Genomic DNA, 16,023 nt, shown 5'->3' with positions numbered 1-16,023 from the left:
GCTACACAGATTTCTCATTTTTGCTTCCAATCTGTTGCTGCATGGTGGACTACACAGGATTTTAATGAGAATAAATGAGGTCCTGTTTGTCCTTCAAAATCATTCATTAGGCTGTAACCAAACCTTTCAATGCTGGTGCCTGTGGTCTTAGGTGACAAACATAACACTGAAGCATACCTGAAACTCTTTCTTGTTCCAACTGCTTTGCGTAGATATTAAATATCTGTTCTTGAACTTTGCAAACAGATCTTTTGATTTTTTCCCTTCGGGTCACCATGTAAGTAAGATTACGCACCTAGAAGACATCAAGTTGATGAGTTTTACGAGACGTGTTTCTATTATGTTATAGATCTGTGTTTTGAATTAATTCAGTTTAAGGACTACACACTATTTAAATAAGTTAGTAGTGTCTTTAAATTTAACCTTCTTTAACATGCTTCTTAGAAAAGAGTCTTAAATACTATTTAACCGACATCATTTCATCAGATTCAGGAGGCCCCACAGCAGAGAAGTAGCTTTATGAACAACTGAATCATATATATACACACAGAAAACTTGGACAATGGGAATGCTTAAATATACTCAGTATTAAATGGCCTAGCACCATTTGCTTCTTATTCTTAAGACACAACAGAAAATTATACGTAATTAATAGTAGGAAAATGTGGAGAACTACTCAACAGTAGCAGTCTTCTTGATGACCCTGCCATTGCAGTGTGATCAATCAAAATGAAGGCAGGCCAGTCTATTCATGCCATAGAACAATGGAGGTAACAGGGACTGGAAACGGTAATGAACTCATTATTTGGACTATCTCAGGTTGTTTTAGAAGAAAACTACATTTCTGCCATTAAAATGTGACTGTCCAATCTAGACAACTGTTCAAGTTCACAACCACAGCTCTCCTAGAGCTTAAAAGTTGTCTCCTCCCCAGATGAGGGAATCGCTGAGAGGTAGATGTGGGTGTTTCCAAAGCTGCTCTCAGTTCAGTGTAGCTGCATCCAGTGTGATGCTCTGTGGATTACAGCCTTGTAGGCTCATCTTGCTATTGTTAAGGAGACATGTAACAAGTGTGACTGTTGTTGCTAAGGTCCTGCTCTATTCAAGGCTGCCAGTCCCGGGACAGACAGTACTTTAAGTAACTGTCATTACTCTGTGGATTTGAATCAGAAGGGATTAGTCTGGCCCAGTACCATTCCTGATACAGTCCACGGCCTTTTGTTCTTTGCCTTGTCTGATCTGAGCAGCACAACAGATGGATCATGCCCACAGAATTACCTGTTAATCATTAAGTGAACTGAATGATGTGACTTCAAAATCTGTTTCCAGATAGATGACACTGTCACGAATGTCATTCATAATCTAGTCTACCCAACTTTATCTTGAAAAGGAGAAAAAAAACCCTAGGCCCCATATTTTATTTATTTTTTATCCAAGTTATCTTGGATGTATGATCGGTGGGAACAACACAGTAGTAAAATATTAAAAATATTACTAGAGTGATGTATCCTGTTTTGACATCACACTTAAAAATGGAAAGTATGCATACAGAATAATTTAAAATCCAGAGAACATACTGACAAACTCAACTTATTTAGCTGATCAGAGAGAAGATTAAAAGAAACCCTGAGCACACTGAGAAGAAACAAAAGACACTAGGTAAGAGCTATCTCACCGAGATAGAGAAAGCTCACTGGCTGGAAGCTGAAACTAGAAAAAAAACTTTAAAAGAAAAACTGCAGCAATTAATTAGAAAAATAATTAGCCATCAGGATCCTTTACAAAGGATGTAGTAAATGCATGAGCACCTGCTGTCCTGAATGAAAGGCTACACACTATTCTGGAAGAGAGGCTCTAGTTCACCCACGTTATTGAGGGTGACGACCTCCTGGGCCAGGTTCCATATGTGGCCTACCCGAGCCTTATGCTGTATATACGTGAAAAACTAAAATAACCAGTACTCTTTCTGGCTCTAGCATATCTTAAACTCTCTACTAGTTAACCCCCGCCCTCTCCCAAAAAAAAGAAAAAGGAAGGAATTCAGGTTGTTACAGGATCAAATATACTTAAGATGAAAACACCAAACTGATCCTATTAAACTGTTCTTTAAACAATCAAAACCTAATTAAGCGGAATCATGTGCCTCCCAAACCTAATACACAGATAGTCCAATGAAATGTCATCCCACTATGCTGGGTCAGTGAAGAACAGATCTGCTCCAAATCCAGGTATGTTTCATAATCTTCTCCTCCTTGTGCACCAGATGAAAGCAGCAAAGCAAGCCCTTAAAGGCTAAAAAAGCTCCATCTGGGAGTTGCGGTACAGTCCACAGCCATCAATCAGTAAAAAAGCATGAGCGGAAACACAACAAAATCCAGTTGTAAGGAGAGTGGACGCTATAAGCCCAGACCTGCTGTCCCTGGGAACCAGCCCTCTATTTGAAAAGGGTAATTGGTGTAACCACTGTGCTCTGTAGAAATGTAGTGTTAACAGTCTTTTCTGACAATACAACTTTGAGTTAAGACACAGCAGGGAGTGCCTGCATCCAAGGGCAAGAACTGAGTGGGTAGTTTGGAAACTCAGCTAACGAAGGCCAGCACACTTCTCACAAGCACAGGCACTCCAGTAGCTTACCCGCTCGAGATCCTGCCGGAGGTGCGTGAAGAGCTGCAATCTTCTGAATAGAACATCCTGCTCCCGTTTAGCCAGATTGTCCTCTTCATCCTTCTTTGGGGTAATCAAAGGTTTATTGAAGTTGGCTTTTCTCTTCAGCTTCCAGTACTGGTAAAGGAATCCCACTGGCTCCTCAGGCAGCCGCAGCGCTTTAGCCACTTCCAAGGAGTCAACAAATGTATAGAACTCATCCTCCAGCTGCTGGAGCTTTTGCTTGCGGAGGCTGACTCTGTGGGCCTCCTCCTGGTTTTGATTCATGCCGTGGAAAGGGTCGATGTGGGCAGGAAGAGAGCCGTCCTGAATCCCGTTCCCGTTCTCCTGGCCTGGGATTTCATTGAAAGTCTCGTCATCTGCCTTCTTGGTAGAGCTGTGCTTGGGACAGTACGACTTAAATTTCACCTCATCGTTCTCCGCCAGTATGGTCTTCATCTCTAAGCCACGGTCAAATGCACAGGTGACATGAAAGGCCGTTCTGCAGTTCTTCACTGAACACTACAGAAATTAAATTAAAATTAATCAAATATAAATTAAAGAAGCCACACTGCCTAAAATTATTTGAGCAGCCAGGACTGCTTTGGAAGAACAAGCCTGTCACCACGCTCGGCTTCTAAGCTGCATGTAGTTTCTTGCTCTCTTTTAATTAGGTTTATGATTTAGTGCTTTCAGGCCAGGCAATGATGAAGTGTCCCAGTGGGACAGGAGTGGTTAACCCCTCCCTAGCCCACTCACACAATTCAATAACCAGCAAATCCACAAGAGAACCATTCTTGCCATCACTGGAGCCGCTCACTTGAGGCAGTGTTACACAAAGGAAAACGTTTCCCCTTTGACTGTGCCAGCATGAGAAAGAGGGAAAAACATCTCCATGACTCCAGGCCAGCCTGATACTTTTAATTAAGTCTTTCCCAGCACCTGGACCCATGCTACCCAAAAGGCCTCAACTGAGAGGATTTTTTTAATTCCTGTTATCCCAAATTTATAATGCCAAATATTAAATCACTGTCAATCACTGCTTCACTGACTACAGCCTTTCACTTCACCTCCAGGATGAGGAGAACAGGAAATTCAATTGTTTGCCATTTTTCTTCCCTCCCAGTGAACCCAGCCATCATGGTGTGATGGGCACAAGTTCAGCTGATTTAGCACTTCATTTCAATTATATGCAACCTTCTCTTGCAAAACGCTGTCACAGCTATTGCCAGACACAAACTGAAAGGTTTAAACATATGTATATACATGCACACATACATATGTATTTGTATCAACTCACACCTCTGCCTCCAGTGAAAAGAATTTGAAGTGGAAAGGAACATTAGATTTATTAACTAGGAGGAAACAAAACTATGCTTAACCCAAGTCATCTAACCTGAAAGAGAAATGCATTGCACTAGGATGTTTATACATTATTTTAAAAAGAAGCCAAGTATCTTTCTCCTCTGGGTTTTCCTGCTCAGCAGCCAGATGGCAAATAAAGGTACACCAGGGTTTAAACTGCAGAAGTTTTGAATGAACACTCCTTAATAAAATCAACATATAAAAGGAATGAAAAAATACCAAAGCATCCTTTGCCCTTTTGTCTCTTACTAGCAAACGGGGCAAAAGCAGCCCAACAGGAACACCCAACAGTACAGAAAAGTACTTTAGCCGTGGTTTCCAAGTTGCTGTAGTTTAGAATAATGAGCTCTTAGTGTGGCTAATGTTTTACTGGGAGAAGAGAGGAAAGCCTGTCTCATTGGAAGGAGATCTGCTGAACTTGGGAGAATGTGCAGCCTCATTTTCCCAGCTTATTGCAGTTGCTCTCTGCCCAGCCTGACGCATACTTCCAGCTGCAGGCTTTTCTAATTGTTGTGCACATCTCATATCATCTCTGGAGGGTCTCTCTCTCTCAGTTCATCCAGTTAATGCTACTTCCTTTCTATTGCAGTGGCTTTGTGTAATGTGCTTCTCTGCAGTATAAAATTTCACAGCACAGACCTGAATATTTCTCACTGCTAGTTTTAATGATATCAAGGTTTACACAACTCCTATAAATACAGGCAAAGCTGTATTTTTTTTTGTCTTTCTCTCACAGTTTCAAATACAGAACTGTCTGAAGTGGCAGCCATCGTGCCTGCACATCATCCTGTGTCATCACTAGAAGGGGAGAGGTGGTATCAGAAGAAATATGGAAGGACACCCCTCCCTCCCCTGCACACTAACATACACAAATACTCCAAGTGTTCAACTTAAACTACTCTAAGCTACCCCTCTGAACAGGGCTGGAAAATGGACAAAACAGTTTCTCTCAACTACCTAACAGCGGCCAAGAAGCAGAGGACAGCTCTATATGGAGGTATTAGGATTGCAAATTTATATGCTGTGAACAGATTTATTTTTGCTACTTAACAGTTACTATACATTCCTTAAATGGAAATGGACTGATAGATTTCACTGGAACTATTACTGCATTGCTGGTTTACAACTTTTTCTGGCAACCTCATCAAATGAGTCAATGCAGAGGAAGAAAGGAAATGGATAAAACCTACTTTTTAAGAAGTATAGGACTTCAGTAATTCTCGTGTCTTACTGCTGGTCTTACCATCGTGGATCCTGTAATATTAGGCTAGCCACAAAATAGCGCTCTCCTTCTTCAGACTCCTTACGAGACAATAGTATCTTCCTATCTGTCTCAGGGAGTTTTCTGAGGTCATTTTGCTGAAGTATTTCAAGCACTTTGAAGGTGAAGATACTAAGCTACATTTTACTGTCTCTTTCTACACAATCACAACATTGCCCCAAGGGGATCACCCATTCTTACTCTTTCTCAGGATTTGTTCTCGAGTAAGATGGATCAAACTTCTGTCTTGTGTCTCATGAAACAAAGTATCTCCTCTTTCAAAACTCAGGAGCTTGGTAAGGTGTTTTTTCAATCTCTCTACATTGAAAAATTTTTCTCAAAATTCTTATTTAACATTTGAGTGATCTTCACTGTGAAGGATCTGCAAGTGCTTTACAGCTAACAACCCAATATGAACATGCACGTGAAACCACACTGCCCAGTCTGAAATGCTCTGGTGCAGACTGATTCAGTTATTTAACAGTAACAATTCGCAGGCTGCAAGCCACAAAGGCTGCATCCATATCCAATTAGAACTGCAGAAAGAATTTCAGAAGTACGCAATGAAACAATCTGGCACTGGCCCAGGAATGTGAGTTGTTGGTATGCCACAAATGCATTTATAGTGCTGGGTTTATAGTTTATTTATTGCAAACGGAAATCATTCTTTCTGGAACTATGAAGACTAGACTTTTTTTTATTCTGCCCAGTCTTGCTGTTTCAGGCAGTCATCAGAAGTCAGAATGATAACGTGGCGCTGCTTCTATAGCAATGGGACCTGGGAAACTCACACCCAGGAGGGTGTAAGAAACACCAAGAGCTCTGGAATCTACGCACAACCAATGGAAGAAATGGAGCTCATTTCCTCAAGCTTGTGGCTTGTTTGAATCTCAGGCAGGCCAGTCGAATCACCTGTTTCTTTCCTACTGCTCAACAAGTTTACTATTAAATGAACAGATATTCTCCTCAGCAACTTAAAAGCTGGACCAACAATAAAATAGTTACAGAAAAAATAGTTATGGCCAAAACAGTTCAATGTTAAGCAGTATCTAAAATTAGCAATTCAAAGCTACAACTAACTTAATCATCAAAATGAAGGTGTTCAGTTCCACTGACTTCAGTGAGAAAGTAAGAGCACACTAACCTTCAAAAGCACTTTGTGTGCAATTAAGACCATAGTAACAAACAGGAAATTTACTGCAGATATATATTTTATGTGTCTACTTAGAAGTGACAAAAAAAAAAACCACAGAGACATTTGTGCTACTAACTTACCTGTATAGAAGCTCCAACTTTTTCATTACAAAGGCTGCATACCAGTGCCCATCTACTGCTGGGAATGTGAGAAACCTTTGTAATGGGCTCCATTTTTTCTGGGCTTCCGATACTCACCTAAGATAAAAAAGGTTAAAAATTGCAGAGTGATTATTATACCGTTAACTGAAAAGGGAATCAGTTTTACCAAAGAAATCAAATTCATTGCGTGCCTGTACAAAATTAGCATGTTCCAAGTTTCTCAGTTTTTAAGGAACTTAAAAAAAATCAAAATTCCTTTTTTTAAAAAAATCAGTTCCTCACTGCATGAACAAAACAGTTTCAAGGTGAAGCCACTAATTTAAAATTATCATACAGGATGAATATTTTGATTATGAGAATGCGCAGGAATTCTCACTGTCACATCCAAACCTTCCTGACTCACCTTTAATGTTCCATTTACAAGATAAACTGGTACGTTTTGTGCTTGTTAAATGAGCTTTTCCAGCAGCAAAGACCTAATTTTGGAGGTCTAATTTTAGTTGACAAAGGTAACATAACTACTTTCTTTATAGATGATGCAGCATCCTGCCAGACTTTACATCAAACTGAAAATCTTTTATTCTGTCTTAAGTGTCATATATATATATATGCTACACTCATTGTAGCAACACAGACTAGGCTGAATAACATTCTTAACAGATTTTCTCTCCCTCAAAATCACTGCAGCCCTGAGCTCGCAGAGGGTCAGCACCTACCTCTGGAATCCACAGAGCACAGCTAACGTGGACCCACTTGGTGCCGCTCCGGGTTGGCTTCATGGCACCGCCTTTCTTGGGACAGAGCAAACACTTGGGCCGAACACCAAGTGCACAGGTCCTGCACAGCCAGCTGCCTTCTGGCACCTTCAGGATCCCATAACATGCCTGTATTCCCATTTACAGAAAAGGGGAAGAAAACACAGGAAACAACATGGATTTCTGTAACATTTTAGCTGTTTACATGTAGCCTATTGCAACTCTCAAAATGTTCTTGATGGAATTTCTGAAACTATAGAAACATTAGCTTGTTGAGGATCTCAGGGCACCTTTATATACTTAGCCAATGACATTATCCATTCATTCCCCAAAATTATATCTCAGTGAAAGGAGGTGAAGCCATGATCAGCTGTTATGCAAAAAAACCCGGCCTACTTCAACTGGGAAAATGAAGAACATGCTCACCAGCCCCAAAAGCAAGGGGAATCCCGACAGACAACCCTGACAGCAGTGCGCTACGATGAAGTTCAGTGTCACAAAGTCTACAAGTAACAGGAACTGGGCTGTATCTAATTCAGAAGGCAAAAACCACAAATCACAGAATCATTTCAGTTGGAAGAGACACTCAGGATCATCGAGTCCAACCATAACCTAACTCTAGCATTAAACCATGTCCCTAAGAACTTCGTCTAAACGCCTTTTAAACCCCTCCAGTGATGGTGACTCCTCCACTGCCCTGGGCAGCCTGTTCCAATGTCTGACAACCTTTTACGTGAAGAATTTTTTCCTAAATACAAGAGCTCTGCTGTGCAATATTCGATGTTATTCCAAAGCACTGGGTTTTACTTCTTCTTCAAAGAGAAAAGTACAGAACAGCAACTGATTAAGATCACTTTTTTCCAGAAGACTGCATCTTTCTGGAGACCTCTGTTCAAATTACTGTCAACGTTAACCCTCTTAAGTTTCAGATCTTATGTGACCAGCAACTAAGGATCGGAGAACTTCTACAGGTCTAAAAAAGTCAGTTTTGAGTATCTTGCAGGATATCCACTTGTACCTTACAGCCATCATAGACATATTTCTTTACCATTAGTACAAACACATTTAAGTAACACATGGAAGAAAATGCTATTCTTCCTCATTGGGCAACACGGCTTTCCAAACACTGAATGACAAAAGCAAACTTCTTAAAGTGGAAAGGAAGGACAGGCTGATAAGAAGGCACCTTACACAGCAAGAAGCACCCACGGAAACAGATATGCTAAAATTGTATCTGTTCTTCCATGCTAAAATGACTTCTTAACTGCCACAAAAAGGTGCCACATAATAGTGCTTTGTTAGCTTGGCTCAGCTCAGGAGGTTCTCCATTAAAATATGATAAATCCTACCAGTGTCCCCACTGATTGCCTGAAAGTTCTTTTTCCCCCTCCCTGCTGAGCCTAAGTTGCTGATACTAAAGGTATGTTAATATAACAAGTGTACAGGGAGGAACAGAATATACCAAGAGAAGCGTCTAGGTGAGAATGTACAACACCACATGTGTATGTTATGGGGAGGCTATTTCTCATCTAGTAACTTCCTTCATACATACACAATACCACTTTTAACTCACTTAGCAGAACATTTGTAGAATTACATTTAACAATTCTCTTTCTCAATTATATAATTTCTTAATTCATCCCACCACTCAATGGTGAACTCCGCAACAACTTAATGGATCAACATCTGTCACTGGAAAAAATCCAACCTGTAATCTTTAATGGTTTGGAAAAGTTTGTCATCACCCCTGCACTCCCCCCGACTCTGCCCTGGCCACCATACCTGGTGCACACAAATATTGCATTTGTCACAAAACACCATTTCATTGCCATCTTCTCCATCTGGAGACTGACAGACGTCACAGACAACATCTTCATCATACTCAATCCCAAGTCCTTCTTCCGTCTCGATAGCGTGATTCATGTTATCATAGCATCGTTGTTCAAATTCCTCAATGACTCTTTCCATTGTGTACTCATCCAGCTCAGGCATCCCTGGCAAATAGTTAAAGGAAATAGTCACAACCACTGCCACACGCAACTTCAGCTTCTTTTTTTAGCAGCTGAGTAGATAGAGCTGGCCTGCACATTAACACATTTAATTCCTAGACAGCTGTTCCTATTCCAGCATAAACTAGAAAAACTGTGGGAAAAAAAAAAAGTCAACTAAGTCTTATAACTGCATTAAACTAATAGAAGCAGAGTATCCAAACCAATGTTTCAAAAGCCTGAGAAAAACTTTCACAAACTTGTTTTGGCTTCCTGGTCTTGTTCTCGTTTTTCCTTCTGAAACAGCACTGTCTATGGATTTTGCTTTGATTTTACAACCCAGACGTTGACTCTTCTGGTGAAAGATTTGAGTGTGTTTTGAACCAAAAGTGATGGAGGCAGAGGTGGGGAACCAATGACAAAAACTGCTTTGTAGCAAACTTGCACTGTCTAGAAATAGTTGTGCTTTTACAAGATCCAGCCCAACAGACTGCAATCTCAACCGAGGTCTCCATCAGACCCTGCTACACTAATAAATTAGTTTGTTTTAAAAAGTCAAAGCCACAGTTGTAATAAATGCAACATCAACTGCAGGACAAAAAACAAATGCAACATCTAATGTGGGATTCGGTCTTTTCAAACAGCATCCATCAGAAAATTTTTCAGGACACCACAGCTACAGACTGATTACATTACAGTATTTTATAATTCAAAATTTAAATTAAATTACTATTATAGATGTGAAAACAATATCTATCATAGAAGCAGCAAGAGAAATATCAAAAGAGAGCACAGTGCTTCGCCCTCTGGCTTCCATCTCTCACTTGGTGCAAGAATGAGCTGGCTGTAGTGCTTCCAAGTTGGTACTACACTAACCTTCGGTACAAAGTCATGCCACGCGCACACAAAACAAAGAAAGCTACATTACTGCAAACCATCATTTTTCTCTTGCAAAATCAGTTTAGCAAAATAATTTCCATATACTTAAATCAGTACAATGAAGTGTAAGCTTAGGATATCCTGCTTTTGGTCTGATTCCCAATACTTAACATTTACTGTGACATACAGAAGACGGCAACAAGTGTTTTAACAAGATAATCCTCCCTGTGGCTCTCTGTGAATAACTGAGCCACCAACTCCACAAAACAACAACCAAAAAAATGTCTCTAGCTCACCCAAATCAGAAGACAATCACTCTCCAAAAGTACTTCCAGCTTCCCTTACTGACAGGTAAATCCTTGCAAAAGAGATCAGCGCATCCCTTGCTACCCAAACTGAGCAGCTGACAGGTAGCAAGAGGGAACATACAAAATCCTGCTGATCAAGGAGCGAATTATGCCCAGCAGCCCCGAACACTGCACCAGCAAAGCAGATGATGGCAGGTTTTAGACCAGTTTGAAACTAAATTCTAACCTCACAATTGCTATCACTTTACAAAAAGCCCTTCAGAGATAAGCCACTGACTGTGCATTTATAAGGGTTAAAAAAAGAATCAAGTGGCTGCAGCTTCAGTTAAAATGTTTACAGTCATTCTTTTATAGACAGAATATACATTTTCAGTACCTGAAGCACTCCGACAGGTACCCAAAACACAGGGAGTTCATAGATGCAGGGACACCATAAAGCAAGTGCTATAACTGGAGACCAGGATATAGTTCGCTTTTCAAATGCCCATTAATATTTGTAGAGTGCAGTATCTGACGGAGCACACGGGCACGTTTCAAGACCCATAATGTACTGCCTCGTACTGACAGGAGCATTTATTTCCCTCTGTGTACAGCAAAACCAAGTGGATAAAGATTCAGAGCAAGCAAACTACAAGAAACTGCACCAAAACACAACACTGAGGATCAGATCTGTCAAATTCTAGCTGTTCAGTGGTTCATGTGCAATGCACACTTTTGAAGGTCATGTTGGTGTAGCAGAATGGCTACCACAGGCCTTCAAGCACAGGTACGAATCTGCACAATCTGCTCCTCTTATGCACTCTATCACTAATGCTACTCATACCCCCAGTGTAACACTGTGGTAGCCCTCCTCTGGTTCTGGCAAAAAACAGAGCGGATTATCTATGTTGGATCAGTATCAATTACAAATCATAAAAAGTGTTTTAACTTTTTATTTGAAAAAATCTAAGGGGGCTTGCTGCTGCTGTTTTCCTGAAGATAACTGGAAAGGTAACCTACACTCTTGAATCATGTACTATTTTCAAAATGTCTAAGCCCACCACTAAACCTGAGCAGGCCTGTCTCGAGATCTGGAAAAAAGGCTTGGGGGCTGCATCATCAGTTTCTTTCATAGGTAGGAGAATTTTTTTTTTTTTTAAAGAGTTATAAATTGTCAGTTTGTGATTTAGAGGTCTTGAACCATGCCATGTATGGGCTACAGCTAGGTAAAACCCGTATGACTAACTATAACCCAAAGCAGGGAACTGCCACAATGCTAAAACAAAAATCAGTATTCACTAACATGTCCAAACCTCTTCCATCTGACACAACATCTATCCCCTTATCTATGTGGTAAAAGTTCTGTGCTGATCTACATCATCTTCAATTCCAGTTAAATCCTTTCCTGAAGCGCACACCTTACCGAAAGAATGCTTCTGTTCTTTCCCTGCTCCCCTGCCCCTTCCCACACACAAGCCATCCTACAGAAAAGGGAACAGTTGTTCCTCTTGTGGCAGCATCTTTTCCTGCTTCAAAACTGGAGCACATGGTCACAGTAAAGTTTGGGAGGCTCCTCAAATAAATCACAGCAGGAATTCCTTACTGTCTCATTCCCTGTGCAATTCAGCTGGCGTAGGTTTTCCAGACCTCCCAAGACTCTGCCCCTTCTTCACACTGAACACCACTAGCTAAAAAGATGATACGGATACATGACACAGACAAAAACAAACAAATAAATAATTAAATAAAGGGACTAACTGGAAAAACTACCTGGATAGTCTATCTGATATTTTCTTCAAGGACCGTGATGGCAAAAGGGGAACTTTGTGAGAATTTCCTTGTGAAATGGAAAGCAGCAGAGAAAAAAACCCCATGTGGCCAGATTTTGACCTGGTCTAAGCAGATGCAACTCAGCAGTTACGAAAGCACGTGTCTTAGGGCTCAATCACATCAGGCCTGGTTTCCCATGACTATCCCAACTCCTATGATTATTATCTCTCGATATCACTACCATCTCTTCCCACTGCTGCCCTCCCTAAAACTATTCTTAAGATTGCTAACTTTAAAAAAAAAAAAAGCAACAAAACCACAAGCACTCATTGCTCACCCATTTCTTTGAATTCTTCATTGGCAAGTTGCAACCATGCTACATCCACATCATTGAGATCATAGCGACACACGCTGTCTGCTAAGGTTCGGATGTCAACATAGCCCAGTTCTGGAGGTTCCGAACCGGATGACACAATGTACTTCCTGGGACGCATAAACGTGACAGCTTTCGTCTCAGACACAATCCTAAAACAAACAGACAAGCAGACATCAGGTATGCAGGGTTGCTGAGAGGCTTATTTCTACAGAATTCAAAATGCTTCCTTCTAAGTGACTAACAACCATCAGCAATAATCTAAGCAATCATCTTGCACCACTGAGATGGGAACAGAAAACAATACAGTGCACTTCCATAACAGATTGGCAGCATTATAAGAAATAAATTGGAGCTGTCTAGAAACCAAATTAATTACCAGAATTCTAAATGAAATGAAAATGTCAGAGGATAGAACTGTCGTTACTCTTACCTGAAATCCACACTTATTTAAAGCTAGAGCAGGAACACTTTATTTATGTAGTGATGGCTGCTGTCCACACAGATGTTTAAATCTGTTTTAAGACTTGTTTTTAAAAATCCATCAGTTTAACTACAATACCAAGATCAAGAAAATTCAAGGAAAAAAATAGTATTTGCTGCTCCATTTGAAGTTTTCTTTCTTACAGTAGAGAGTGTGTGTCTGTGCGCACCTGCAAGTGTGTCTACAGCACTGCCATCTTCGTGAAATTCCAAAGACCTTTCCAGAGAGACTCCGTAATCTGCGCTGGCTTCATGTTCACTTACCCAAGCAGATCCAAGCTCTTGGCATTCTGGGTCTGCATTTCCTCTTTCACAATCACTAAGGTCATGCTGGACCAAGTGCAAATATTAATCAGCTGGTGCTGAAACTACCTCCTCTCAGGTTTTATGCTCCAGTTGGCCAAGAACCAACCATGAGAGCGTATTTTAGGTGCAAGCCAACTGAAATTTTGTTCAGCCACAGGCATTGGTCCAGAAAACAGTAAAGTACCTACAGCACATAACTTGTTCCAGGTCAGATGCCTGTGATGCCACAACTTTGCAAAGCTGCCCAATTCACAAAGGACAGCAGTTATTCTATCAGCAAGCTGATGACTCGCCTCTAAACAGCAAGATAATTCTGTCAGTTCACCTGCAGCACAGTTGAGGACACTGCACCTTCTCTTAGTTAACTGCACACTCTGAAATTCAGTCAGTCTGGATGAAACCCACTTCACAAGGTAATGCTGGTACCACCAGAAGTGACAGGCCACAATGCCAAATCACTGCCTCCTGCAGCACCAGTCAGTGATTCTTTTTGTGTTCTTGTGCTACAAGGGAGGAGATGGCACCACTGCATGTAGACACAACTATCTGCTGGGAACAGCCTAAGCTCCACAACAAGCAGGACAACCCCTACTCTATTTTGCATCCCCCTGAGGTCCAACATGTTAACTCCTCCTCCCATCAGAAGAGCCTGATCTGCTGCTGCTGTATCTGCACACACAGATCTCAGTATCCTCTACCAATTTCAGTCTCCTGCCCCTCATCTACAACAATCTGTGACACGATGGGGGAGGGCCAAATGCTGAATTTGGGGCTTTCTGAGGTGCAGAAGAGGACTGTGGAAGAATAAGAACCTGAATGCCCTTGCTGGCTAACTACACTCCCCAAACTGTTCCTGGTCATACTGCACAGTATTAAAATATTACAGACTACTACATCTCACAGAGAATTTATTTTAAACTGAGCACTGGTCTCTGAATCTTCTGTACTGTAAATTCTTCCCTGAGTACCTCTCCATGTGGAAATCACGGCCTCTGGAGCAGCACTCTGCACATGCTGTCTAAATACCACTATAGTGCACAGAATAAATAAGCACAAATAGTTTGGCTTCAAAACATCTTCATTTCTTCATTTTTTGTGATAGAAAGAAGAAAAAAAACAACACTTACTACATAACAAAAAAACCAACAACCTCAACTGAATTATCAATCTGACAACAAACACTGAACCACCACACAGATTCACTCCTTTCCCCACCCCCCAGACCTACTCTTGCTGCCCTGACTAGTTGCTGCAAGGCAAAAACCTTTTATTCTCTATTATATACCTTATTATCATCAGCTATCTGTACTGTATTTTCCTTCTGTTCCACACCAGCTACTGTATGACTACTGACAATTCAATTTACAATAACATCTCCCTCCCCTCTCAAATCGAGGCACAGAACAGTTCCAGCACTCCAGCACCACCATAGCAGGGCTCTCCGGGTGTTTAGTGAGGGAGCAAACAGCATAACAATCAGGGAACAGAGGGTGACTCTGACCAGCAGGTGTTCACCAGTACGACCATACAACAACTCAGCTCAGCAACTAAAAAAGAGCGGTACCTCCTGTGCTGACACCTACGCCTGTGGATGCCTTCTTTCTCTTTCTCCTTTAACAGCTTAAATTTGGAGCAACGTCTCTGTTGCACCTTGTCAAAGAAAAGCTCTCCCCTAAGCAAGTACTGGGACCTGATATAGCCACTAAACCACCTTCCTGAAACACATGGGAGTGGGGAACCCCTGGAAGGTCTCCCTCTGGTGAAGTCCACAGGTCTCCTGGCCATCCCGCAGCCTTGGGAGATGCTTAAAAGAGAAAGCAGTGAGGAGACTACGTGAGTACACACGAACAATGTGTATTTATGCAGGGACTGCGTGAGACCAGTGTGCATAAGGCTTCAAGCCTGCAGGAAAATGGTATTTTCCTGTCTTCCAAACTGCACAGTAGAGGGGAAAATGCTGAGTTCTCCAGGTTCAGTCCTTCAGGAGAAGGAAGGAAAGGGTTTACCTGATGTGTGTACAGATCTAGTGGGGCTGTGCAGCTGTCTGCAGGCTGCTGCACAGAACACAAAAAGCCCTAACAAACATTCCTGTAGTCCCCCTACTGCAAGGTTAAAGCTGGCAGATGCAAATCTAACAGAAGAAGTATAGTGCCACCCAGAATTTTTTGCTCTGTATCAGCAATTGGACTGTTCTGGCCCCACCAGCACTGGTGAGTCACTTGGCAATGTGTTATGGGCCAGCGTGGACTTACTCAAAGAAATCTAATATGATTAAACAGCAATAATCCTTGTTTTTATCACTTTCTCCAACTCCAATCCCAACTAAGCATCAAATAGATAGATGGGCTGCAGCATGTTCCTGCCCTTACAACTGTGTTGTTTAATTTGAAACAGAAAATAATATCTAAGTGTCCCAAACAAGGTAAGGAAAATAAGGGTTTCTTGGATAAGAGCTACAAAATCTCACATTAGTGTATTTAATGACATGCACATCTGGATGGTTCTTAAAACAGCTGAAATGTTGCAAAACAAAAAATTTCCTAAGATAGTAAATGAAACAACAAAAAAATAATGTGAAACCAAAATAAATACTGTGTTTTCTCTGCCCCTTAAATCC

General features: G+C 41.2%; 1 protein-coding gene across 14 annotated transcripts in view; it reads right to left on the bottom strand.

Moving 5' to 3' along the window:
- Nucleotides 1–16,023, bottom strand: part of JADE1 (jade family PHD finger 1) — a 46,349-nt gene that overhangs the window by 4,330 nt on the left and 25,996 nt on the right. For 13 of the 14 annotated variants that reach the window (XM_082051578.1, XM_082051572.1, XM_082051573.1 and 10 more), the window contains 6 exons: nt 12,582–12,769; nt 9,103–9,314; nt 7,282–7,449; nt 6,545–6,661; nt 2,635–3,165; nt 178–295 (listed from right to left, as the gene is read on the bottom strand). In XM_082051578.1, coding sequence (XP_081907704.1) covers nt 178–295; nt 2,635–3,165; nt 6,545–6,661; nt 7,282–7,449; nt 9,103–9,314; nt 12,582–12,769 — 1,334 coding nt within the window. Of the gene's footprint in view, nt 1–177; nt 296–2,634; nt 3,166–6,544; nt 6,662–7,281; nt 7,450–9,102; nt 9,315–12,581; nt 12,770–13,270; nt 16,007–16,023 lie in introns of those variants that run through there. The other variant, XM_082051577.1, reaches the window with a different exon arrangement.

The sequence above is a fragment of the Streptopelia decaocto genome (genome assembly GCF_964273445.1).
Source record: "Streptopelia decaocto genome assembly, chromosome: 4".
In the NCBI taxonomy this organism is placed as follows: domain Eukaryota; kingdom Metazoa; phylum Chordata; class Aves; order Columbiformes; family Columbidae; genus Streptopelia; species Streptopelia decaocto.
Note: the sequence above shows the minus strand (reverse complement) of the source record. Positions and strands in the feature narration are given on the sequence as shown.